We start from the raw sequence: 24,668 nt of genomic DNA on the forward strand, positions 1-24,668 counted from the left end.
GTATTCACCTAAAAGTAACTTACACAGAGCTAACATAGCACTCTTTTCAATAAATAAGATCTGTTGTGGCAACTTTTAACTCATTATATTTTTGATTCCTAACACATTTATATGAATAACATGCAGGGTATATTTTCAATAGTCAAATAATGTGCTGATACTATAACAATGAATTAGTACACAGCAGTCAGTACAGGGGTTGGCACACAGTAAGTGCTCAATAAAGAGGAAAATGGAACTACGTAGTGTTCCTGATGGGGACAAATGAGCCTATGTCCAAATTTCCTAATTACCCGATCTTCAGAGACAAGAAGATAATTTACAATACCCTTAGAAGTTTTTAAAAATACACATTACATGTTCTTGAGGTATATTAAGGTGTGGTTTGGAAACTGGGATCTCGGACAAGAAACATTACAAATCATATTCTCCACTAAGAGCCTTTTGCAAACTCCTTTAAAAAGAGGCATCCAATTCTGCTATGTTTCCATGTCTGAGACATGGCAGGCGGCGTCTGATACGTATTTACACACACGCCCCCTTGCGGCTGCCCGACGACCCACACCAACAAGGATGATGGATGAACCGGAAGCGCCATGGGGTGCCGGGAGTCTTCTTGAAAAGGTTCCTGTCCGTGCTGCCGAACTGAAACCGGACGTTCTCCGCCCCATGTAAGCAAGAACCCCTGAGACCTGAGCATGCTCTGTTCAAAATCCAAATGGGTACTCAAACATGAATAAATGCCGAGGCAGAGCAATTCTCGAAGTGTTTGGGTGATCTTGGGAAATGATGGAATCGACCCACCCACCCCCTCTGTCCATCTGCCAACCCACCCTCAGCTTTCTTAGAAGTGAAGGGGTGTGGACTGGGGTGAGAGCTAAAAAAAGGAGTGAAGAAAAGAACGAAAGCAGCTGGGGTTTCTCTAAGAGGCGATCTTTGGGGCTCTGAGCTATTGGGACATGCAGCTGTTAGAGGGAAGGGAACCAACAGAACGCGTGTGAGCTGGGGTCCTCGCCCACCACACGCTGGGAGGGGTGCGCGTTATCTCAAGGGATGGGATGGTGTCTTAAAGCTGTGCGCAGCAATACGGGAGGTAAAAGTCTCAAGAAAACCCAGGAACAACCAGCCATATAAGCTAGACCTCCTGAAGACTAGGACATATTTCAGCAAGTGGGAAGATATTATGAATCCAAAGTACTTTTAGCCCCAACATTACATGTTGCCCTATTCCCAGCCCTTTACAGAAAATGCTGCAGAAATGCAGTCTCGTACGCAACACTAACATGATACGGAGCTTCTCTCTGGCTGTTTCTGCTTCTACCTGGTATTCTACCTCTGATTTAGCTGCCTAGTGTGCAACGGTAACTTACAAATTCCTTGAGGGAGTCTGATTCATCTAATTTCATCAATATCATCCCACCCTAGAGGCAGCTGGCCAGCTCAAGAGAGGTTTTCCTTGAGTCAAGGATCTACCCAATTTTCAGTCTACTGTGGCAAGAAAGGGAGGTCACCCAGAACAGCATTTTTGCCTGTATGTGTCCTGTCTGATTAAAACAGTATCATCTACTCGACCGAAACCAACAACTGACTTCTCCAGATTGCTTTGGAAAGTAAATTCTCTGCCCCACTGATACGGTCATCTAAGAAAAGCTGTGGATGTGAAAGGAGCTGGCAAGGCAGCAGACCTGATCCACGCCTTTTCCACCATAGGCGGGAAGAATGCAATCAGACAAGTCCTCTTGAAGCTCGAAACTGGCACATTACCATTTCGCCCACACTGCAGTAGTCACATGGCCAAGGTCAAATTCAAGGGGATGGAAAAGTCCACTATACCCACAGGGAAGCGATGGCCAGAGAGGGAGGGGAAGAAAATTACCCATCAATAAGATGTGACTGTGTGGGAGGAAGAGCTCTGTTTTCCGCTGGGCCTGAGTCTGAGGGGGTGGTGTGATCGTGAGATGCACCTGTAGCCAGGAAGTGGGGTTCTTTAAAGCAACAGCTGCCAGGGCATGTGGTTCCAGACGGCAATCCCACCCAAGAAGCCCGGAGGCCATTAACCAAGGGAACAGCTCACCACCCTCTCACCTGCTCCACAGGTGCGTTTCTCTCTCTCACCAAAGCTTTCTAATCTGTTTCAAGGATACAGGGATTCTCAAATAATGATGAGATGTTTCACAAAAGCAACCACTGCCTTTTACATTGTTTTTATTTGGTTTAAAAAAAAAAAAAGCTGGAGCCTTGAAAGAACAAACTTGTGAAGTGCAGTTAGAGCTATAAGTAATTTTTTTAATGTGGATAAAAAAGAAGTTCCCAAAAGTGACTGCTTAAATAATACACAGATTTATATGGGATCAAATTCACACGCATGGTGTGCATATACAGATATGTACATTATCCATATAAACTTGTATATCTCATGACTTCAGGTTTGCCTGTCAGAGAGTGACTCAAATATAGCGACACTGCAATTAGGACCTCTCAGGAAAGAAAGGTCTCCTCCTCCAGACGCGTGTGAGTAAAGGGAACAGGAGCAGCTGGGCTTCGGTTTATTTACATTTCAATTTCACTGGGAGCTAATACTAAGTAAGTACTGAAAAATAATGCAGAATTAACATCACAGACAATTACAACAAAAAGTCTTTTTTAAAGAAATGTTGCATAAAAATGTAAGAAAGGTTCTGAGGTCTCTACCTTGGGGTTGGGGGGAGGGGGCACCCTCACCCCAAGGCAGTCATTTTCAAAGCTAAGAGGACCCTTCTACAAGGACACAAACACCCAAAAGGACAAGGCATTTCACTTTCTCTTCAAAACATCTCAGAGCAGTGTTCTGTGCAGTCTTGTTTATTTTGAATCAAAACTATCATTTCAACTGTAATAGGGATTAATTCCCTAGAAACTATCTTCCCACTCAGAAGTAAAATCAAGTAAAGTCCTCACTTCCTGCCCCTCCCCACAAAAGCTAAGGCTGAGGAAGTACCATCTCTTCTCTTTTTCAGATGCAAGCTTTCTCCCCCCACCACCAAATGTTGCTTTGTAGTATCTTCCAGGAAACCTGCAAATTCATATGTGTTATTTCCCCCTAGAAAGAACACATTCTGATCACGGAATGGTTTGGAGCCATGCAGTGTTTATTTCTCAATATCTTGAACTCAGTCTCAACACCCAGAAATATCCCCGGTTTGGTTGGTTTGTTTATTATGAAATCTTGGGCCCTTGGGAATGTAGATTACATAATTCTTCACTCTGGGTTTTCCTCCTTGGTTGTTTCCATATTGCTGGATAAGCTTCTTGGAAGTGTTTATAATCAATCTATGTCCACTGTTCCCCAACTAGCTTCAACTGTGTGTGACCAATCAGGATGCAGACAGGGTGGTCATGTTCACGTACCTTTCCCGACTGGGACAGGATGAAACTGCGTAAAACTGCGCCTGCGTAAAACATACCACCCACCTTCGCCCCCCAGCCGAGGCACAGTGCTCCTGACCAGACCACACACGGAACTTGCTCCGCAATAGGTAATGCCCTGTCGTCCTTCAAAGGATTCCGGACTCCTGAAGCTTCAGCAAAGCCCAGTGCTAACCTTTCCCAAATACTTTTTTCTAAGATTTTGTTTATTTATTTTTAGAGAGAGGGGAAGGTGGTGCTTAGAACCACACTCTTCCTCATCACCATTTTCAAACCGTTTCCTCTGTGAAGAGCTCCCTACTTGCAGTTCACCCTGCACATAAGAATTTGTCTCCAACTGTTCTCATCTGTACTTGTTACAGCTCTGTTTGCCTTTAGCCAGTTGCCACTCCAAAGTTTCTCCCCTCTTTTGCAAAAGGCCAGTAAGCAGAGGATGAATTTGGTCTTCTATACTCTGCAGTCAACTCCTATTCCATGATGGGGCGGGGGGGGGGGGTGAGGTCTGAATGTACACAGACACTTTCCCTTCGGAGGTAACTGCCCCTGGGGACCCAGAGCCTTTAATCACTGTCTGCCCACCTCCTGGAACAGGCAGGCATAAGCACAGAGCTGTCCAGGCCAAATACTGCCTTTATCTGCTAACTTTCAGATTTGTTTTGCCAAAGCAAATATCTTGGATGTCTCCTCTAATTCTGTGCAGAACCAATCACTCCTCTCGGTCAGGGCAACCGGGAAGACAGATTGGTAACCTCTCTGTTGTATAATCTGCAACCACAGGAAATCTTCACACCAGACACATGAGCTTAGTTTCTTGCAAAGGGAGATACACTATTTGTCATGAAACCCTGAGATGCGTTCATGTCTTATGCTTCTTCACGTCAGTGTGAACACAGCCGGAGGCTAATGCTAGCACATTTAACCATGGTGTCGGTCAAAGGGTAAAGAGGGGTCTAGTGCCTAAAGGGTCCACATCTGGGACGATGGACTGTGGTCAGGCCAGACCTGGTTGCAGGGACTTGGGCAACAAGCCTCCTGCTCAGACCTGGGAGCCGGGAGGCTGTTCTGTCTTCAGAGGGCAGAGCCCCATGACTGGCTGCTGGGCTGACTGGTGTGTTGCAAGGACTGGGAGAGGTCAGCACAAACCACCACATCCAGGGATAAGAGATGTCCCCTGTGGTCCCAGTGCGGGCAGGACAAGGTTTTCTGCTGCCAGAAGTGGCCCAGTGAGGGCCGTGTACGTGATTCCTGCACCACTGTGGCTGCTTCCGGAAGCAGAAAGATTATGTCCTACGCTTTACGTAAACATAAAACGTGGGCTCACGCTATCTTCTTTTTGTAATTTAACAGTGCCACGTGTTTGCAATGCCAGCGCTCACTCTCTTCGTCCCTCGGCACAGCAGAGAGGGAACTGGGAAATTCTTTTAACAGTCTGACTTGTGTCGGTTTAAAAACCTTGAGGAAGGCAGTCTATCAAAGAGGACATCTGCCTTTCCTGAAACTAGAAATGCGGACTTCATTAAACTTAAAGAACTAGCATTCTGGAAGACAACTTTAAAATATAAATAACCTGTTTAAAAGCTAAGTCCATCTTGATAGGAAAGCAACTAGAATTGGCAATGAGAAATTGCATTTTGAAAAGTTTAAACTTCTAAATATTCCCAGACACTAAAGAGACAGGACAGAAAAAGAGACGAAGCAGGTGAGGAACTCCATCAGGGATTCCCCAGTCTCTGAGCTCTAGGACTCGGCATCGCCTGGGAGCCCGCCGTCTGGGGAACCGTTCCGTTACGTGGGTATGGCTGCCCATCCTAAAGACCTCCTTCGTGAGGAACTACACTCTACCTCAGTGAGCTCTCCAGTACGGTTAACCCTCGTGATACAAACAGCCCTTCCACCGCAGTCCGTAACAGAAATGTAATTTTCTGGTTTTAACATTCTCAACGATCCCCTGCTGTTTTTACTGCAACAGCAGATATTCCGCTGTGGACACTGACGACCCTCGAGGTCTCCTTCTAGAAGGCTGCGCCAAGCTAATGTCTTTTTGCGTGAGTTATTTGGGGTTGTTCCTGAGCATATGGTATTCTAATAATCTCAACTGCCTGTTTTTGTAAGATTGCCTTTCAAATGTTATCATGTCATTTCAACCTTTCTTCTTCCTCTGTGTTAAAAATACTGCTACACCAAGCGTGACAGAATTTGGTTTACATACTCAATTCTTTTCTAGAAGCCACCAAAGAAGATACTGGACAAAGAAGACCCCTCTACCCCACACCACCTTTAGGACTTCTAAGAGCCAATGAACTCCATTCCTTGAACCTTTTATATCTACCTATTTGGAAATAATGTTGTACGTATTTTCATGTTATTTTTAACATAACATGGCTTTTGGGAAATCTGCAAGGTTTATGAAGCCATGATGACCATCTAATTGCATAACACTTTCATCATCCCAAAAGAAACTCCTTACCCATCAACGATCACTCCCCACCCCCCTCTCCCCAGGCCCTGGCAACCACTAAGAAATATACTCCCTTTCTGTGCAGACATCCCGTACAATTTGCCTATTCCGAACATTTCATTCAGGTGGAATCACACTATGGGATCTGGATTCTTTTGTGTCTAGATTCTTTGTGTGTGCTCTGCTTCCAAGGTTCACGCGCGGTGTGGCGTGCACCGGTGCTTCATTCCCGTTTACGGCTGAACAGCCACTTGTACGACGCACCACATTCCGTTTATCCCCCATCAGCTGGTGGGTGTTCTGGCTGTTCTGGCTTTTCGATCATCATAAATAACGCTGCTATAAACATGTGAATACAAGTTTTTGTGTACACGTATATTTCCAATTCTACTGGGCATGTGTCTAGGAGTGGAATTTCTCGTCCATATAGGAGCTCTATGTGTAATGCTTTGAGGAACTCCAGTGACATCTTAATGGGATTCAGTCCCACTGTATGGCAGTTACTGGTTGATCCAGTGAAGATGTTACTTCCATCAATATCAAAAGGTTTTCTATAATAAACTTTCCCAACTGCTCTGTGGCCTGTCCCTCTATCATTAAAGGGAATTAGACTCATCTGCCACCAGATGAGTAAGTCTTATCATTGGTTTCCTCATCGTTCTGGCTGCCTTCAAACTAAGTGGAGATATATCTGAGAATTTTCACAGTGAGGAGGGTGGGCTGCTGTGACCACGAAGGACAGTTGGGTAGGGTTCAAGTGTCATGTTCCAGGTACCAACCAGGTCCAAAACCTAGATATTTTTAGCAGACTGAGAGACTGTGAGTCTCTAGGTCAGCAGCTGGCAAACTGCAGCCCCTGAGCCAAATCCAGCTAGCTGCCTGATTTTTTAAAACCTGCCAACTAAGAATTATTTTTACATTTCTAAATGGTTACATTTTAAATAGTTATATAAGTACCTATATATAGCATCTTCAATTTGAGTCTTGGCTCGTGAAGCCTGCAGTAGTTACTATCAGGTCCTTTAAGGAAAAGTTTATGGACCTCTGCCCCAGGTGATACTCCTGCCAATTAAAGTCTGCCAAGACCAGTGAATAAAGCGGCACCCTGTTATTATCACTAGAGAGGGGACGTCCAGTAACCAGAGCCCACCCAACCTGGAAGGTCCAGTGACCCAGGAAGTGACTCAGAAGGCCCACGAGTACACAGAATGGAAACAGGAAAAGCAGTGGACGCACATGGGACAGGGATGGTGAGTTACGTCACCGAAACTTGGGGAAACTCCACAAACGTTTATTCCTCCCAACAGAGAACATCTCACTGGCAACTCGACAGCTGGTGTCTCCCTGTCTAGTGTGTTTTACCTACAGTGTTCGAGTTAACACGTGACCACGTTTTGCTTCATGGAACCCATCATCCCCATCCTCATCCTCTTCCTGCTCGTTCTGACCCACTCTCCTTTGGCCTGCCAGGTGTCAACAGCAAATCCTTATTCCTTTGGGCTTGGAGTGTTGCTGCCTCCTCCTATTATAAGCTAATTAAGTTACACAATGCTTACAGCTCAGGGAATACATCATTATGACTGCCCTCGAGGGAATATTACACTTGCCAACTGGTAATTACTGTAGGCCAGGTTGTTTTTTCTGTATCCCACTTAAAGAGGGCAAACGCCTGTTTCCTTGCCAAATGAAATGTTTTCTCTAGCCCCCTAGCTCCTCGAAGTAATGACAGTACACAGTTAGCACAAATAAGGCCCTCAGTTTCACCCCGAGATTCATCACAACACTCCTATTTTTCTAGAGCCAGAATTATCTACTCCTTTTGTCAGAGTTTCAAGTCCTTCAGGAGAAGGAGTTTTGTCGGTTTGCGTTTGCTCTGTTCTATGACGATGAAAAAGAAGACCGAGTTTCTGCTCTTGCTCAGACTCCCTCTCCTTTCTGGTACATGTCAGGTTTCCGTGGGGGCTCCTTTTCATCCAATGCAAAGTTGGACGTCGGGACACTTACTACTTTTCAATCTTTATTATGACTCCTGCCTTCTTTCTAGTTTTAATCTTTCTATTGTTGTTCTTACTCCGTTTTGCTATTTTAGTATCCTAATAGTCCTGCCAAACTACCTCTTTTTAAAACTTTCCCATTAGCCCTCCAGCTTTCAGTAGAGGTCTGGTCTCAGCAAAAAATAGCCCCATTTCCTTTCCTGGCCCTTCTATATGCCTGCTTGTTAGTTCCTGGGCCTTTTTTTTTTGAATGCCCGCCAATTTCTGGCGGGGGGGTGGGGGTGGGCAAGGGGGTTGGTGAGCAGAGAAGTAAGTCCATCACTGTGTTCATGTGTTAGTCTGAATTATTTTACCAGCTCCCAACTATGGAGAAACTACATTGAAACAGGATGGGTGGGAAATTTATGGACAATACAGATAAGGAACTTATCTACACATTCTTCTAAAATATAATTTCATCTTTCAGAAGACAGTTCAACAAAAGTTTGAGAGTTTAAAATATATACATACACAGTGGGAATTTTCCTTCCAATAACAAATCATCGGTAAGAAACCAAAACCACAGTCTAGCCTCCAGTCTGAATGCCGGTGATTCTCAGACCGTCTCTTCCCCATACCTTTGTGTACTTAGAAACTCTCTTCTCTATCCGCAGGATCATAAGCTTTCAAAAACTCTCTTCCCATCCCACTGTAATTGGGGAATGCTTCTAAAAAATATATGATCTATACAAAATCCCAAGGAAATCAGAAGTACCTCTTTTATATTTTTAAGTTATATTTTATTGATTATGCTATTACAGTTGTCCCAATCTTTCCCCCTTTGTCCCCTCCACCCAGCACCCCCCCCCACTCTCTCGGGCAATCCCCACGCTACTGTTCCTGTCCCTGGGTCATTTCCTACACTGTACTGTACATCCCCACGGCTATTCTGTAACTACCGATTTGTACTTCTTAACCCCCTCACCTCCTCAACCATATTACGACTAGAAAAGGTACCACATGCACTGAATAGGGATCTTCACACAGAATAGACTGTGAACCACTTAAAGGGTCTTTACAACAAGGTGGACACACCCACCGTTTGTGCATGATGTGAAGCTGTCTGGCCTGAAGGGCAAAGAAACCAGCTGTGATTTCTCCATCCCTCCTCCTCTGGAATCGGCAGGGCTTGCCTTCCTTATCATCCTAATAAACCTCATCAAACTTCTGCTCTGGGGGTCCTGGCCTCAGGTCCCTGAGCAGAATTTTCTCACAAGATGCAAAGCGGGATGCATATGTATTCTATTTGATGCGCTTTTTATCAAGTGACCCATTCTAAGGGAAGAACCCATCATTCTAGAAGAGTGACCAGTTCTGGAAGGCGGGGGTGGGCCCAGGGAATCAAATCCACACAGAGAGAGATCTCGGAAGTGCCAAACGGTAGTGAAAATTCTATCTCAACTATGCATGACTCTTGGTGGTGAAAGACAGTTGTTTTCAAGCTCACAACTGGCATTCTCTTTCATAACTTATGGTGCCGGCAATCCGTCAACGTGAGACCGAGCAGGAAGCTGCTGCAACGAGCGTGCGTGTCTAGCTCCTGCCTTTGAATGGTCTGCCGCCTCCCTCCAGAACGCTTTCTCCAGATGCTGCCAGGAGACACTCTGTAATACCTAAACCACAAATCATCACATTCCCCACCCTCGGAGCCAGGGCTTGTCCTTGAGCTCCCCACATAGTGCGATATTAACCAAGCTGGCCACCGATACAATGGCTCTTTACAAACCCAGAGGAAACGCTGCCCCGCCATCTGTTTGACGCACTCAGAAGCGGACCTCCGAACAGACAAACACCCGCGGGAGGTGTGCTCGGAGAAGAAACTCGGGGCGTTGCAGACACGTCGCCGGGGAGGAATCCTGGCTGGCTCAATGCATATTGTATCAATGTAAACATGTCAGGCGTATAACTGCATCTAAAATTAGAGTGAGTACGTCTCAGACATGGAACCGTCTTGCAGAAACAGAATTACAGGCAGGCCACTCACTTCACATTCTTTTGCAACATCCAAGAAGGCTGCCTTTCCTCGGAGTAAGGAAACGGTGCTCATGTCTGGCTATTTTAAGAACTGATGTGGGGCTTTTTTAAATGATTTTTTAAATTTTATCTCCTCTGACACACTGAAGTCATCTAAACCAAAAACAGTGTTTTCAGACTGTGATACCAACACTTAGAGAGACGACCGGCGAACGGATACTCACACTGGAAAGGTGCGGAGACTTGATCCTGCCCGAATCTGAAAGGGAACGAACCTTCCGTGGACTGCTCCCCCGAGAGCACCTTCTGGGCTGCGAAGTACTTGGGCTTGAGCACGTACTCCTGGGCCTGGCCGTGATGAATCATCACGTTCTGGGAGGAAAGGGGTGTCACTCTGGGGAGAAACAAAGTGAGGATAAAGGAATAAGCAATGGACATTTAAAAGTCAACTAAGAAGGAAAGAATACGTTAAATTTAGAAAGGAACAAATTCCGTGCCAGGCTCAATTTTTTTTTCCCCCATACTGTAGCTGGACATTTACAACACACAAAGAATTAACAGCTTACCCTTGGAAGCCTCCAACATAACAGGGACTCGCCTGTCTAGTCAGGAAGATTAAGGATAAATGGGCCACCACTGGTGGATTCTAACAGAGGATGCAGAGCACAGCTACCATGAGCCTTCGTGCCAAACACATGGCATTTATAAAATAAAAAGGCACAGGTACATATATTAAAAGGCGTATTTTATGTAAAACGATAAATAAGTAGGCAGCATTGAAAATGGGTAGAGAAGAAAGGGGAAGTAAAATACAGGAAAGGGATTAGGTCAGAAATTCCAAGAGTGATCAGTTAAGCAAAACAGGACAATGTGAGCCTGTACAAAGCACAGTGGGACCTTGCTAGTGCCGCAAGGGAAGATGGGCAACCTCTCTGAGCCTCGCTTTCCCATGCTGTGCCACAGAATCTCTGCCACGCAGGGCTAGGAAGCAAACGCTTGTAAAAGTCACAGCATAAAACTGAAAGCCAATTTCAATGATCTTTTACAATATAAATTATGATGGTGACAGGAAGAACAGGCCCTCGTTCGATCTTTTATGATGTACCTCCCAATGATTAAAATTGTACGATTCGGGTTAAGTGTTCTATAATTACCAGTTTCTAAGAATAAGAAGAATAAGAAGAATGACTAGTCATAATGTCATTACTTCTTTAATAACATGAGTCAAGGTCTCTGGGGACTCCTGAACAGAGTTACTGTGTTTTTACCCTGCTGGCCCGACCCTCCCTTTCCCTAGGACAGTTCTCTTCTGTGGCATGTAATGTATACTTTAAAATAATAAGCTTCACCCAGACTTAATCACTCCCTGAGAGACAGAACTGAAATCATTAGCTAAGTAAGACTAATAAATAATGAAGAATATAAAGAAGATATACCAACTAATTCCAGAAAAAAGGCTGAACTGCTACTAAAAGTATATGGACAGAGCATTTTAGCAGCAGACAGAGCCTTTGGAAGGAAACCTGCTCTCCAGTGTAATCTTAAGTTTTATTGACTGTGACACATTAAAACCCTCTAAACTGAACAACATTTTTCCAAACTACAATACTTTAACTTAGGCAAATGGTTCACAGAGCTATACTCACAGTGATAAGATGCCACAAAACCCCCAAAAGTGCCCTAAATGAAAGACTCTGAATGAGAGGAAGAAATGACACCGTACCAGGTGAGTCTGAAATGCGAACTGTCAACCCCCCAGAGACACCACACAGGGTCTCATCAGAAGCAGCAACAGAGGCCTGAACAAACTCAGCCTGTTCGAGGTATTTCAGCTGGGGCTGGTGACCGAGCTATTCGGGGAGACAAGGTGTCCATGAGAAACAAAGGAAAAAAAGAAGCTGGGATTAAGGGTGCTTCCCTCTTAACCAGTCAATGATCTAGATCTATCGCTTTACATGTATGTTTTGAGGAGGGAATTTCTCTATTCTTCAACCTTTTCTAGAGGGACTTCAAATACAAAAACACATCGTTGGTACTCTGTTCAGCTCACAAACATACTTTGGGAGCATTTTCATAAATAAGAAATTGTAAATGCTACTTAAACACCTATAGTCGTTCAAATGGCTTTCAGAATGTCTTTCATGATCTGCTCAGTATTAAGAGACAGTACTACGCCTTTCCTTTGGCTGTAGTATGAAATGACTTTCAAATGTCTTTTTCTAATCTTGGAGAATGTTATTTGATTTGATGTTATTTAAATGTTTTAAAGCAAGCGTTTAAATTTAACTCCCTAGTATAAGTAAGGAATTTTCTGTTTTCTTTCCTTCCTTCTTTTAACTGATGGGTTTTACTTATATTTTTATTTTTTTAACTTGTGTTGAATTTATTGGGGTGACATTGGTTAATAAAATTATATAAGTTTTGGGTGTACAATTCTAAATACATCATCTGTATATTGTATTGTGTGTTCACCAGCCCAAGTCAAGTCTCCTTCCATCACCATTTATCCCCCTTCACCCTCTTCTACCTCCCCTCAACCCTCTTCCCCTCTGGTAATCACCATACTGCTGTCTGTGTCTAAGTTTTTTCTTTGCTTAATCCTCTTACTTTTTTCTCTGAACCCTGTAATACCCCTCCCTTTTAAGAGCTCTAAGTCTGTTCTCTATCTATGAGTCCATTTCTATTTTGTTAGTGTGTCTTATTTATTAGATTCCACATATAAGCGAAATCATATGGTACTTGTCTTTCTCTGACTCACTAACTTCACTTAGCGTAGTGCTCTCCAGGTCCATCCATGCTGTCACAAAAGGTAAGCTTTTCTTCTTTTTTACAGCTGAGTAGTATTCTGTTATGTAAGTGCACCACAGCTTTTTTATCCACTCATCTACTGATGGACCCTTGGGCTGCTTCCAAATCTGGGCTACTGTACATAACACTGCAATAAACATAAGGCTACATATATTCTTTTGTAGTAGTGTTTTCAGTCTCTTCAGATATATTCCCAGAAATGGAATTGCTGGGTTAAAAAGCAGTTCCACCTTTAATTTTTTGAGTTAATTCCATACTGTTTCCCCCGTGGCTGCACCGATCTGCGTCCCCATCAACAGTGCAGCAGCGTTCCCCTTTCTCTGCATCTTCACCAGCAGTTCCGTTTGTTGATTTATGGATGACAGCCATTCTGACAGCCGTGAGATGGCATCCCATTGTGGTTTTAATTTGCATTTCTCTGATTAGTGATGTCGAGCATCTTTTCATATGTCTATTGGCCATCTCTATATCCTCTTTGAAGAAGTATCTATTCAGGTCCTTTGCCCAATTTTTTTCCTTTGCTCATTTTTAATTGGATTATTCTACACTTTTGGTGTTGAGTTGAAGTTCTTCACAAATTTCGGATATTAACCTTTTATCATGTGTATCATTGGGGAATACGTTCTCCCATTCAGTGGTTTGTCTTTTCGTTTTGCTGAAGGTTCTCTTTGCTGTGCAAAAACTTTTTAGTCTGATGTAGTTCCACTTGTTTGTTGTTTTCCTTGCCCAAGGAGATATAAGAGGAAAAAAACAGTGCTATGGGAAATGCCTGAGATTTTGCTGCCTATGTTTTCTTCTAGGAGTTTTATGGTTTTGAGTCTAACACTTAAGTCTTTAATCCATTTTCAGTTTATTCTTGGGTATGGTTTAAAAAGGTGGTCTAGTTTCTTTCTTTTCTTTTTTTTTTTTTTGCATGTATCTGTCCAAAGTTCCCAACACCATTTACTGAATAAACTATCTTTACCCCACTGTATGTTCTTGCCTGTTCTGTCAAATATTAATCGACCATAAAAGCATGAATTTATTTCTGGACTCTCTATTCTGTTCCATTGATCCATACATCTATTTTTATGCCAGTAACATGCTGTTTGGATTACTATGGCCTTAAAATATAGTTTGATATCAGGAAACATGATTCCTCCAACTTTTTTCTTCCTTCTCAAGATTACTGTGGCTCTTTAGAGTATTTTGTGGTTTCTATATAAATTTTTGGAAAATGTGTTCTACTTCTCTGAAATATGCCATTGGTGTCTTAATAGGAATCACGTTGAATCTGCAGATTGCTTTGGGTAGTATGTGCATTTTGATGATGTTAATTCTTCCTATCTATGAACACAATATATGCTTCCACTTATTTGTATCTTCTTCAATTTCTTTCTTCAGTGTCTTATAATTTTCCAAGTACATGTCTTTTACTTCCTTGGTTAAATTTGTTCCTAGGTAATATTTCTGATGCAATTGTAAATGAGATTGTTTTCTTATTTTCCCTTTCGGATAGTTCATTATTGGTGTATAAAAATGCAACCAATTTCTGAATATTTATTTTGCATCTGGTTACTTCACTTAATTCAGTTATCAGTTCTAGTATTTTTCTCGTGGATTTTTTAGAGTTCTCTACATACAGTATCATGTCATCTACAAATAATGACACTTTCACTTCTTTCTTTCCCATTTGGATGCCTTTTATTTCTTCTCTTTGTCGACTGCTGTGGTTAGGACTTCCAGTACTATGCTGAATAAGAGCAGCAAAAGGGGACTTCCTGTCTTGTTCCTGATCATAAGGAAAACACTTGTGCAATAGTTCTTGCCCCTCGAGTATGATGTTGGCTATGGATTTGTCATATATGACCTTTATTATATTGAGGTACATTCCCTCTAGTCCCACTTCACTGAGAGTTTTGATCATAAATGGGTGCTGGATTTTGTCAAATGCTTTTCCTGCATCTCTTGATGTGATCATGTGGTCTTTATCCTTTACTTTGTTTATGTGGAGTATCACAATTATTGATTTGTAGGTGTTTTAACGATCTTGTATCCCCCATGTTAAATCCCACTTGATCATGATGTACAACCTTTTAAATGTATTTCTTTTAAATGTAGTTTTCTAATATTCTGTTGAGGATTTTAGCATTCATGCTCATCAGAGATATTGGCCTATAACTTTCTTTCTTTGTAGCCTCTTCATCTGGTTTTGGAATTAGGATAATGTTTGCCTCATAAAATGGGCTTGAGAGTCCTCCCTCCCCTTGAATTTTTTGGAATAGTTTGAGAAGGAAAGGCATTAGTTCTTCTTTGAATGTTTGGTAAAACTTAGCCATGAAGGCATCCAGTCCAGGCCTTTTTGTTTTCTGTAAGCTTTTTGATTACTGCTTCAATGTTATCAGTTGTAATCTGTCTGTTCAAATCTTCTGATCCTGATTCAGTTTTTGAAGAAGTATATTTATAGGAATTTATCCATGTCATGCAGATTGTCTAATTTGTTGGCATATAGTTGTTCATAATATTTTCTTACAATCCTTTGTGTTTGGTGTCAGTTGTTACTTCTTCTCCTTCATTTCTGATTTATTTATTTGAGTCCTTTCTCTTTCTCTCTTGATGAGTCTGGTTAAAGGTCTGTCAATCCTGTTTATCTTTCCAAAGAAGCAGTGCAGGGCCACCAGGAGTTGGGAGAATGGGGCTAGTGGATCTTCTGGAATGGGGGGGGTTGTCAGTCAGACTTGAGGGAAGGTGGGAGGCATGGCCTCTGCCCAAGAGCCATATAGAAATCAGTCTGTCCCAGCCCCTGCCCAGACCTCAGGAGTTGGGCAGAGCCATCAGGAGTTGGGAGAGTGGAGCTGCTGGGAGCCTGGAGAGTGGGGCTAGTGGACCCCCCATGAGGTGGAGGGGCCAATAAGGTTCTCAGGAGAGTTGAGGGGAACGGCCTCTGCCCCAAAGCCACATGAACTTAGTCACTAACATCCCCTGAGTCTGCCCAGACTTGCACACCACAACTTAGGCAGCTGACTCTGGCAGCAGGGCAGGAGCTCTGAAGGGTGGGGCAACAGGGAGTCCAAAGGGCAGAGCTATTGCTTTCCCCCAGGCTGGTACCCTATGGAGGGGGGTGCTCCACCCAAGGAAGATGGTGTCTGTGGCATGGTATCATGGGGGCTATCTCCTCAGCTCTTTCCCCAGAGCCACAAACCCCAGTCTCTCTTCATACGACTCTGATCCACTCTGCCTTCCCTCTGCTGGGGCCCAGTGTAGTGGCTGCAAACAAGATTTTACGTGTTAGCCCATTAAGAGGGTGCCTGTGTGTCTCTAGCAGACTCTCTGCCCTGGTGGACAGAATGCCCACTGGTTTTCACAGCCAGTCATTATGCGGGTGCCTATTCCTGGCTCTCGTGCTCTTGGGCTCTTGGGCTAGGGAGCCCAACTTATAGTTGAGACCCCATACTTTTAAGGGGGAGCCCCCTACAGCTGAGATATCCCTCCAGAAGCAAGGCCAGCCCGTTTCACACAACCACCCTTCCTACCAGTCTCAATATGGCTTCTTCTGTAAATCCTTGGCTATAAGACTTCTCTTCAGCTAGCCTTCAGCTGGTGATTCAGGTTGACTGCTCCATATTTTAGTTGTAACTCCAGTTTGGTCCTGGAGGAGGTGAGTGTGACATCCACCTACTCCATCACTATCTTGGATCAAATCCTACAGTCTTAGGAGCGCCCAGGAAAATCCATCTTGGGTCTGGATTTTCCCATTCACTACGCCATGGAAGAACACTCCACTTCCTTTGTCACTAGATTAATGACTTATATTACTAAAAGCCTAAGGCTTCACATTGTAAACACTTTCCTTTTAATGATGTAAGTGTTGTTTTGAACTTTAAGTATGTTTGGTTGGGATGGGATAGAAAGTGAACCAGCTGGACACATCTGGCGAGGTTAATGACAACCACAAGTCTACTCTGTCAACCTTGGGACAAGAAGAAGCCCTCCTTCTCATCTCAGGGACAACTCACTCTCCAGCTATGCTGTCCCCCTGTCACCATGTTGCTGGTACCTACTGAGAGAAATGCAGGCTCACTCCTATTCAGAAGAGGACAGCCCAGCATTCCAGGAGACCTTGGGGCTGCTACAACCACTTACTGCTCTAGCCACTGCCAGGTAGGTGAGACTGTGGGGTCTGCCTTCTAGCTGAGGTCCCCACTTCTCTCCCCTCTGAATCAAGGAGGCAGCAAGAAATGAGCTGAAAGCGTACATACATATAGGTTCCTTTTCCCTAAACACAACAGAAAGACAGTAAATAAACAAGACCAAGGTATGTATGCCAGGTCTAGAACTTGAGTAACAACCCTCATCCATCACTAACTTAAGGAAATGAGAGATAAAAATTAACCAGTATAATGGTACCTAAGTCTTACTACAGTAAACTGTAAGTTACAGCACATATCAATATGGAGCTGCAGAGAATTGTGCTTCCCCTTCCCCCATCTCCTCTTCCCTTTTCCTCAGCGCAAGGTTGTAGACACACTGGCTCCCAGAGACGCACAGACAGACACACACAGACTAAAGCCGGACAGCCGCACAGAGAAAGAAGCAAGCCATGCATGGTGGGCTGGCAGAGGGCAAGTAGAGGGAACGGTCCAATCATTCATTCCACAAACACGTGTATTAGTGTAAGCACCAGCCCACCACTGTCTCTTCCTTGCTTCCTCCTTTCATAGTCGGTCTCCGCCTTTTCCTCTCATTTCATCATTCACAGTTATTTCCACTTTGGACCACCTCTCAGTCTTACAAACATACATCCTTTCAACTCTGTCTCTTTTCCGTCTCTTTTACCCAAGTGTTTCAGAAAAAATCTCTCTCCCTTCATTTCAGCTGGGACTTTCTCCTCTTTCTCTCCCGGGGGTGGGGGCGGGGGGGAGCTTACCTATCACTAGTGAATATCAGATCTGTCATAGCATAACTAATATTTTTAAAGGGTAAAATAAAATGTTTGAGAGAAAATTAGATCAAAAAATGAAAGCTGTAGGACCTCTGGTTCAAATGGTTGTTTTGGACACCTCTATATCTCCCCTTCCTCCAAAGAAGCCCTTAGAATTATAAATGAGGAATAAAAAATATATATTAAGCCAGAGTTGACATTTCATAGTTATACAACAGTACAGCCACACTAGTCATTAAAGTATCAAAATACTCTGTTTTGATAAGCAGCTAGTGACCCAAGCTCCTTAGTGCCCTCCCCAACCCCTCCGTTGGGCACCCCAAGACATCCCCTCAATTCATAAGTAACCAGGTGACATTTTCAGAGCTGGAGATCTCTGGGTCTCCGTTCAGGGTCCCTTCTGTTCAGTCACTACCTGTGCCACACAGGATATTAAAAATGGCTCAAATTACCCACCAACACACACGCGAGAGAGATTTCAACAAATCTGTAAGGGGTTCAAAGTGGATTGACAAATGCTGACTACTGTAGTGGCAGGGAGGAAGCCATGAACTAAAAAAAAATATTTTCCTAACTTGTTTTACTTCAACCTGCAGAATGAAGCACAGTTTACATGGAGATTCAACACCCGCCTACATATGTCTGTGATTTGATACAACTAAAATGAGTTTTACAAAACAATGTTCATCCTTACCATCTGCAGGACACTCTGGAATTTTCTCCTCTAATCTATTGTTTAAATGACAGTCTTGAGTCATCACACTGATTTTAGGACCTCATGACTCCCTGATGAGTTGCAACCAGTAGCTTAAGGGCCCTGGACGAGAATCACTCAAGGGCACAGGCACAGCACAGAGGAAGGAGCCACAGAGCTGTTCTGGATGCTGAAACCAAGGAAAGCAAAGGGTGATAAGAACTGAGACCAAACTCTGGTGTCTTAACTAAAAAGTCTGCACAGACAAACCTCTGAGATCGTGGAGGTTCAGCTCTAGACCACCGCAAAACACAAGTGTCACAATACAGTGAGTCACTCATGGTTTGTGGTTTCCCAGTGCTTATAAAAGCTTTATGTACACTATACTAGCCTATACACTATAGACTATTAAATGTGAATAGCACTACGCCTAAAAAAAAACAATGTACCCATCTTAATTATAAGTATAGTACTGCCAAAAAATGCTAACCATCATCTGAGCCTTCAGCGAGTCATAATCTTTTTACTGATGGAGGTCTTGCCTCCATGTGGATGAAAACGCGTATTCTGTGACATGCCATTAAGCAAAGCGCAATAAAATGAGGTTATGTTGTATATGAAGGCAACTGTAGTCCCTACTCTGGCAAACAGAGTATCCAGAAGTCAAGCTTCTGCTTCCCCCTCAGGGGGAAAAAATGCATATTCTCTGAAAGAATTTACTGTGTGGTTTAAACCACAAAACTTACTTCTCCAGAGTAAGAAAGACCCCTTCATTCTGGCATTTGGGGTTCCCCCTAGCATAAAGTCTGGCTTCCCACATTTCCCCTAAAAGGATGCTTGCCAAGTAGCCAGGGAGACAGGGAGCTCCAAGAAAAGGATCCCAGGGCAGAAAGGAGAGTCACAAGAATGGAAAACAAAATTGAAATTTTAGAGACACTTGACAAGATGGTGAGAAATGCAAGGGATGCAGTGGAAACAGGCAGAACCCATTCAAATTTGATACTAGGAACACCCTCCTTCAAGAAACACAGAGACATTGGCAATGAACCACGTGGAGGGAGAAACCCAAGCAGCCCACGCTTGGCCTTGCAGTGAGTGGTACATCCACAGACACAATACTGCAAACATTGTTACTGTCAGAAACAAGCCATGTTACCAACTTTGGTGATATAAATGCAGAAGGAGGGCAGAAATCAGCTGAAGGAGGGCAGAAAATTCTGAAAGAGGAAGAGAAGAAGTAGAGAAAAGATTGAGAGGACCACTGCCCTCATTTCACAAAAGAGAAAGTCATCAGATAACATTCATGGCCTTGACCAATGAAGCTGATAGAAGACTCAAGTTTAAATATGTGCTGTTGAGTTTTGCACAGACAGAAACTATGAATGGGAAATAAAGATTCTGAGAAGAAGGATGGGGAGCAATCCCATCTCCTAAGTTTCAGACAACATCTAAAAGGAAGAAATCAAGGGATGGCTGGATGGAGATGACTACCAGAGTGGCTAATCGGATTTGAGCTTAAATGAGAGAGCGGCAGGAACAAAGAAAAGGGAGTCAAGTGATGTGCAGGTTTCAAGCCTGGTGGACTAGGAGGGTATTTTGGTTCAAGGCCAAGGAGAAAAGTAAGAGCAAAGGGGTACACGGAGTTACGGCAGTCAGGAGAAAAACCCAGTCTGTGACAAAGATAATTATGCTATTGATACTTTAAGAAACAGAAATGTGGGGTGCACCTTTGGGGAGCCATTAGGAAAAGCTTCCAAGTTTAGGAAAAGTGATGTCCTAAGTGGGACCGACGTCTCCAAAGGCAAAACACGTTCAGAAAAAATATGGAACCACATGGCTTCAGAGGACATTTATTTAATGATGGGGATGTAAAGCAAAACCTGGAATTTGGGGATCAGAAGGGGAGAAAAACAAGAATGAGGTAGGTCCAGAAATGATAAATGGAGGAAAGTTTCTAGGAGTAAAGGAGACAGGACCACCTGTAAATGGTTACGGAAGAAACACCAAACCAGAGGAGCAGAAAATTAGAAAAGGTCACTGGTACCATCAGCAAGGCTGTTCCGGTCGTGACAGGAGAAGTGTGACTGCACAGTGGGGCAGGTGTCCCACTGGGGACACGTGGGAAAGAGCAAACAAGGAAAGCAGGCCGGAGGTGAGGGGCACGGCAGGCCATCTGAAGACGAATCTGTGCGAACCTCTGTATCTCTGTGAGCAGCACAGAACTTCTTTCCTTCAAAGACATCATTAGTCACACACGGTTTACACCGCTGCCTTCAGAGTGGCAATTTTGGGCACAAGAATGGACTGAAATTTTCCATATTTCTACTAAATCCATTATTTGACCTGTGGAGTGGAGGGGAGGATGGGGCAAAACACAATTCCCTTTCCATGTAAGAAAAGGGCTTTGGACCTCTCAGAAGGGAACCCCCAGCTGGCCACGAAAACGTTTCCCACAGAAGGCCAGTCTGGCCCAGCCGGGCCCGCTCCCCTGTGATCAGCGCACTCAGGTTTGCAGTCGGGAATAAGAAAAGCCAGTGCTGCAGGAAGAAGCCACAGAAAAGTCACTTCCAGTCTGCTGGGGCCAGTTTCTGTCTATAAAATTCGAATGATCGTATGTGTCCTGGATGGCGGCCCTATATTCATGTGGCCTGGCTGGCAATCAGCAAGGGAAGCTAGAATATCACTGAAAATGTAATGAGATGGAAAAAAAATTAAGCATTTTTACTAGAACTCTTCACATGAGGAGTACAGTGCGTAGTTAGAGAGAACCCTTTGATACACTGCTTAACGCTGGGATGAGATGCTGTAAAAACAACACCCCTTCTAAGGAAGGTGAGTCCAATCAATCTCCAGCTTTCGTTATGCCAAGAAGGTCAACGCACATTCAGGGTCAGTTACAAACAGTCTGGGACAACAGAGAAAGGCTGGGCGCTGAGCCAACAATCTTCCATGTCCACTCTTCTCACTCAGTCCTCAACCTCTCCTCTAGAGAAATGTCTAACCCAAAGTGTCACACGGTTGACCTCCCATGTCTCAGAATGTCCCTGATTAGAAGAGATGTTTCTGGACGAGATTGCTAAGAAAACAGTCATGGAATTCTCCAGCCCCTGTAAATCCCCAGTTCCTAGCAGAGAGGAATACAATAAAAGCTGTAACAAAGAGAAGGCTAAGAAGCAGAGTGAACGAGGCCTCCTCTTGGAAAGTTCAACAAAATAACCCTAACACTCGGGAGAAGGTCCAAATGTCAAATGGGCCAATTTGAAGAAGACCCATTAACCAAAGACAGGACAATTTTAGCATCTTTAAAAATAACTATGATGGACGGAAATATTTTAAGTGTTTAAATGCACATATTCACTAATAAAAAGCCGTAGGTCACTTTTGGAAGATGTTCGATAATGTTAGATATTCGAGTTTTCAAACTCTATTTGAAAACCGATCAATAAAAGAAGAATTAAGCATATTATACTTCCACGTGATTGTGAATTTTCTGTATCAACTTGGAGGGTGTTTTTGGACAAGGCTAACATGTACATCAGTGGAGGCTGAGTAAGCAGATTCCCTTCCATAACGTGGGTGGACTTTGTCTAATGAGCTGAAAGCCTCAATAGAACAAAAAGACCAGCCTCCCCAACTAAGAGGGAATTCTGCAGCAGACTAACTTTGAACTCTACCTGCACCGTTAGTTCTTTTGGGGTCTCTGCCTGCTGGCCCACGCTTCAGATCTGGACTCATCAGCCCCCATAATCGCATGAGCCAATTCTTTGTAATAAATCTTTATGTAAATATAGATAGATATCTATATACATATATAGATACATATATAGATACATATATACATATACATATCTATATATATATACATATATGTGTGTACATATAGACACATACACATATATATACACACACACACACACACGCTATTGGTGCTGTTTTTCTCAAGAGCCTAACATACCCTGTGACTTTCCTTATACCAACTGAACTTCAACCAAATAACTGAGGAAAGGAAGTTTCTATTTAGGAAATTTTTCCAGCAGGGGGAAAAAAGGAGTGATAGAATTAGAACACCATCATCTACAACCAGCAATGAAATGTAGGCAGTGACCATCAGTGGCTGCTAATGTCACAAGGAGACGAGGTGTGCCCCATGATGGCACAGCATATCACCACTTGTGACGTGGTCCAATGAACAATCAAATCTGAACCTGACCAAGCCTCTGGATCTGGGCATTATTACAGGAAATTGCAGGGCAGAGTACATGTTACCAGCACAAGGGTTCAGTCAACAAACTCTAGAGTTGGGAGAAAAACTCACAGATTAAGTGAGATTTAAGAGACATGTGAACCTGTTACAAAGGATGAATATTTTTTTAACTCTGATTTGAACAAATAAGCTGTTAAAAAACGTATGCAACAATTAGGGAAACTTAAAGACCTGGATTTTTAATGATATAATGGTTCTGAGGCTAGTTGTTGAGGACCCCCCCATCTGTTACAGATACGTGATGAAGTGTTTACAGACTGACTTCAGAACAATCAGCGGGAGGGAAGTGGTTGGAGAACAGATGAACACAGTGGGTCCTGAGTTCATTGCAAAAGCTGGGAGACAAACACTTTGGGGTTTCTTTATTCTATTTTCTCTTTTTTTATATGTTTTCAGTATTGCATAAGAGTTTACATAATACAAATATATGAGGTTGTCCTTTGTAATGTTTTAATGTGTATCAGATGAGATCATGTATTTATTTATTTACCAGGACTTTGAAAAGCAGAAACCATTACATAACAATATTACTTCTCATTCACCAAAAGGAAAAAGGGAAACAAAGAGCAAGAGAGGGGACAGGAGAATGAAAGAAAAGACAAATTCCAGTCATGCACATCTTCTCATTTGTTCTACTGCTAATTGTCAAAGCTCCATGCTCAGGGGGCAGAGGCCCTCTCTGCCGAGGATGAGACAACCATTCAAAAGCTCTGAGAAGGCGCAGAAGACTAAAATCATCAAAACCTTGACATGACCACGTTATTTAGCAAGTGACCATGGAAGGAAACAATGTTAATAACGGAAGTCCTTAGCGTTGTCACAAATGAGCAGCTACATTTGGTGACTTGGGGCAGTGTCCCTGGACGCAAGTTAAAAAGGAACTGCAGCCATCTCCTATTTATCTAAACTAGAAGGGGCCAGAGAAAAATCTAAATACGATCCAGGAAAACTCCAAAATGTAAGCAACAATTACAGCTTCTACCCTATTGGGAAAGTGCCGATTTCAAGGCTTTTGAACCCAATTCTCAGAAGCAAATCCTCGCCCTGCATTTATAGGAAGGAAGGAAGGAAGGGAAGAGCAGGCTCAATGTCCTCATCGCAACAGAAGGGCGATGACACCCACCTCACAAAGCTAATGTGAAGACAAACATAAAAACATGATCTCTCCTTGAGAATGCGAGAGGACATTTAACGTGCTGTCTGACGCACACACGGCTGTCAGGCTCTCTCGCTCCTCCAGCAGTCCGGGAGACCCAAGGACAGAATTCCACCCTTCTGCTAAGGTTAGAGGTCATGCTTAGAGACTGTCCAAATGTAGAGACAAAAGCAAAACTTGTTTCGAAGCTTTATTTTTTAACAAAAATCTGAAGTTATCTATAAACAATAAGCTGCATTCAGCAGCCCGAGGGGCAGCTGTCTTGCCGTTACCCCCACAGGGGAAGGCCCCCTGTGGGGCTGCTGTGGAGTCAGGGAAGGCTGCAGACCACAGCGCTGCCGACCGGAGTCGGGCAGTTCCTCCCAACGGAGTTACTGCACGACCCAGCAACTCTGCACCCCAGCGCAAACCCAAACAAACTGAAAACGGGGACTCAAACAGATACTTGGATACCAATGCTCACTGCAGCATCATTCCTAACAGCCAGAAAGTAGAAAGAATCCAAGCTGCTTTCTTCAACAGATGAATGGGTAAAAAAAAAAGTGGTTTATATGTAAATAGATAGGTAGACAGCTAGAGAGAGAGAGAGAAAGAGAGAGAGATCAGTCCGGAAAAAGCCCAGTCACTGTTAATGTAACAGGAACGATTTGTGTGACATCGATGTAACCCTGGCAGCCAAGGTGAGTGGACTGGAATGCACATGTGTGAACAATGGCGACTTCACTGCACTAGTCAGTGGGGGTGGTAGAGGCCATTGAGTGAGCATGTGTACTGTGTGGCTGTCACATTGAAAATGACTGAGCAAGTAGAGCAATGAATCTGCATCAAATTTTGCATTAACCTTGAACTTTCCTCCATGGAAACTATTGAGATGATTCAGAAGGCCACAGCTACAGGCAACTGGACTACAATGTTCCTGCTCATACATCATGCCTCATGCAGAGTTTGTTGGTGA

The 24,668-nt window shown here is 43.5% G+C and overlaps 1 protein-coding gene across 5 annotated transcripts in view; it reads right to left on the reverse strand.

The window, feature by feature from the left end:
• The window catches only part of LTBP1 (latent transforming growth factor beta binding protein 1), a 362,585-nt gene that overhangs the window by 224,247 nt on the left and 113,670 nt on the right, over positions 1 to 24,668 (reverse strand). For all 5 annotated transcript variants that reach the window (XM_045827131.1, XM_045827129.1, XM_045827127.1 and 2 more), the window contains exon 4: positions 10,095 to 10,264. In XM_045827131.1, the coding sequence (XP_045683087.1) occupies positions 10,095 to 10,264 (170 nt within the window). The remainder of the gene's footprint in view (positions 1 to 10,094; positions 10,265 to 24,668) is intronic.

This window comes from Phyllostomus hastatus, unplaced genomic scaffold, assembly GCF_019186645.2.
Source record: "Phyllostomus hastatus isolate PE091 unplaced genomic scaffold, TTU_PhHast_1.1 phas_scaffold_78, whole genome shotgun sequence".
Lineage (NCBI taxonomy): Eukaryota > Metazoa > Chordata > Mammalia > Chiroptera > Phyllostomidae > Phyllostomus > Phyllostomus hastatus.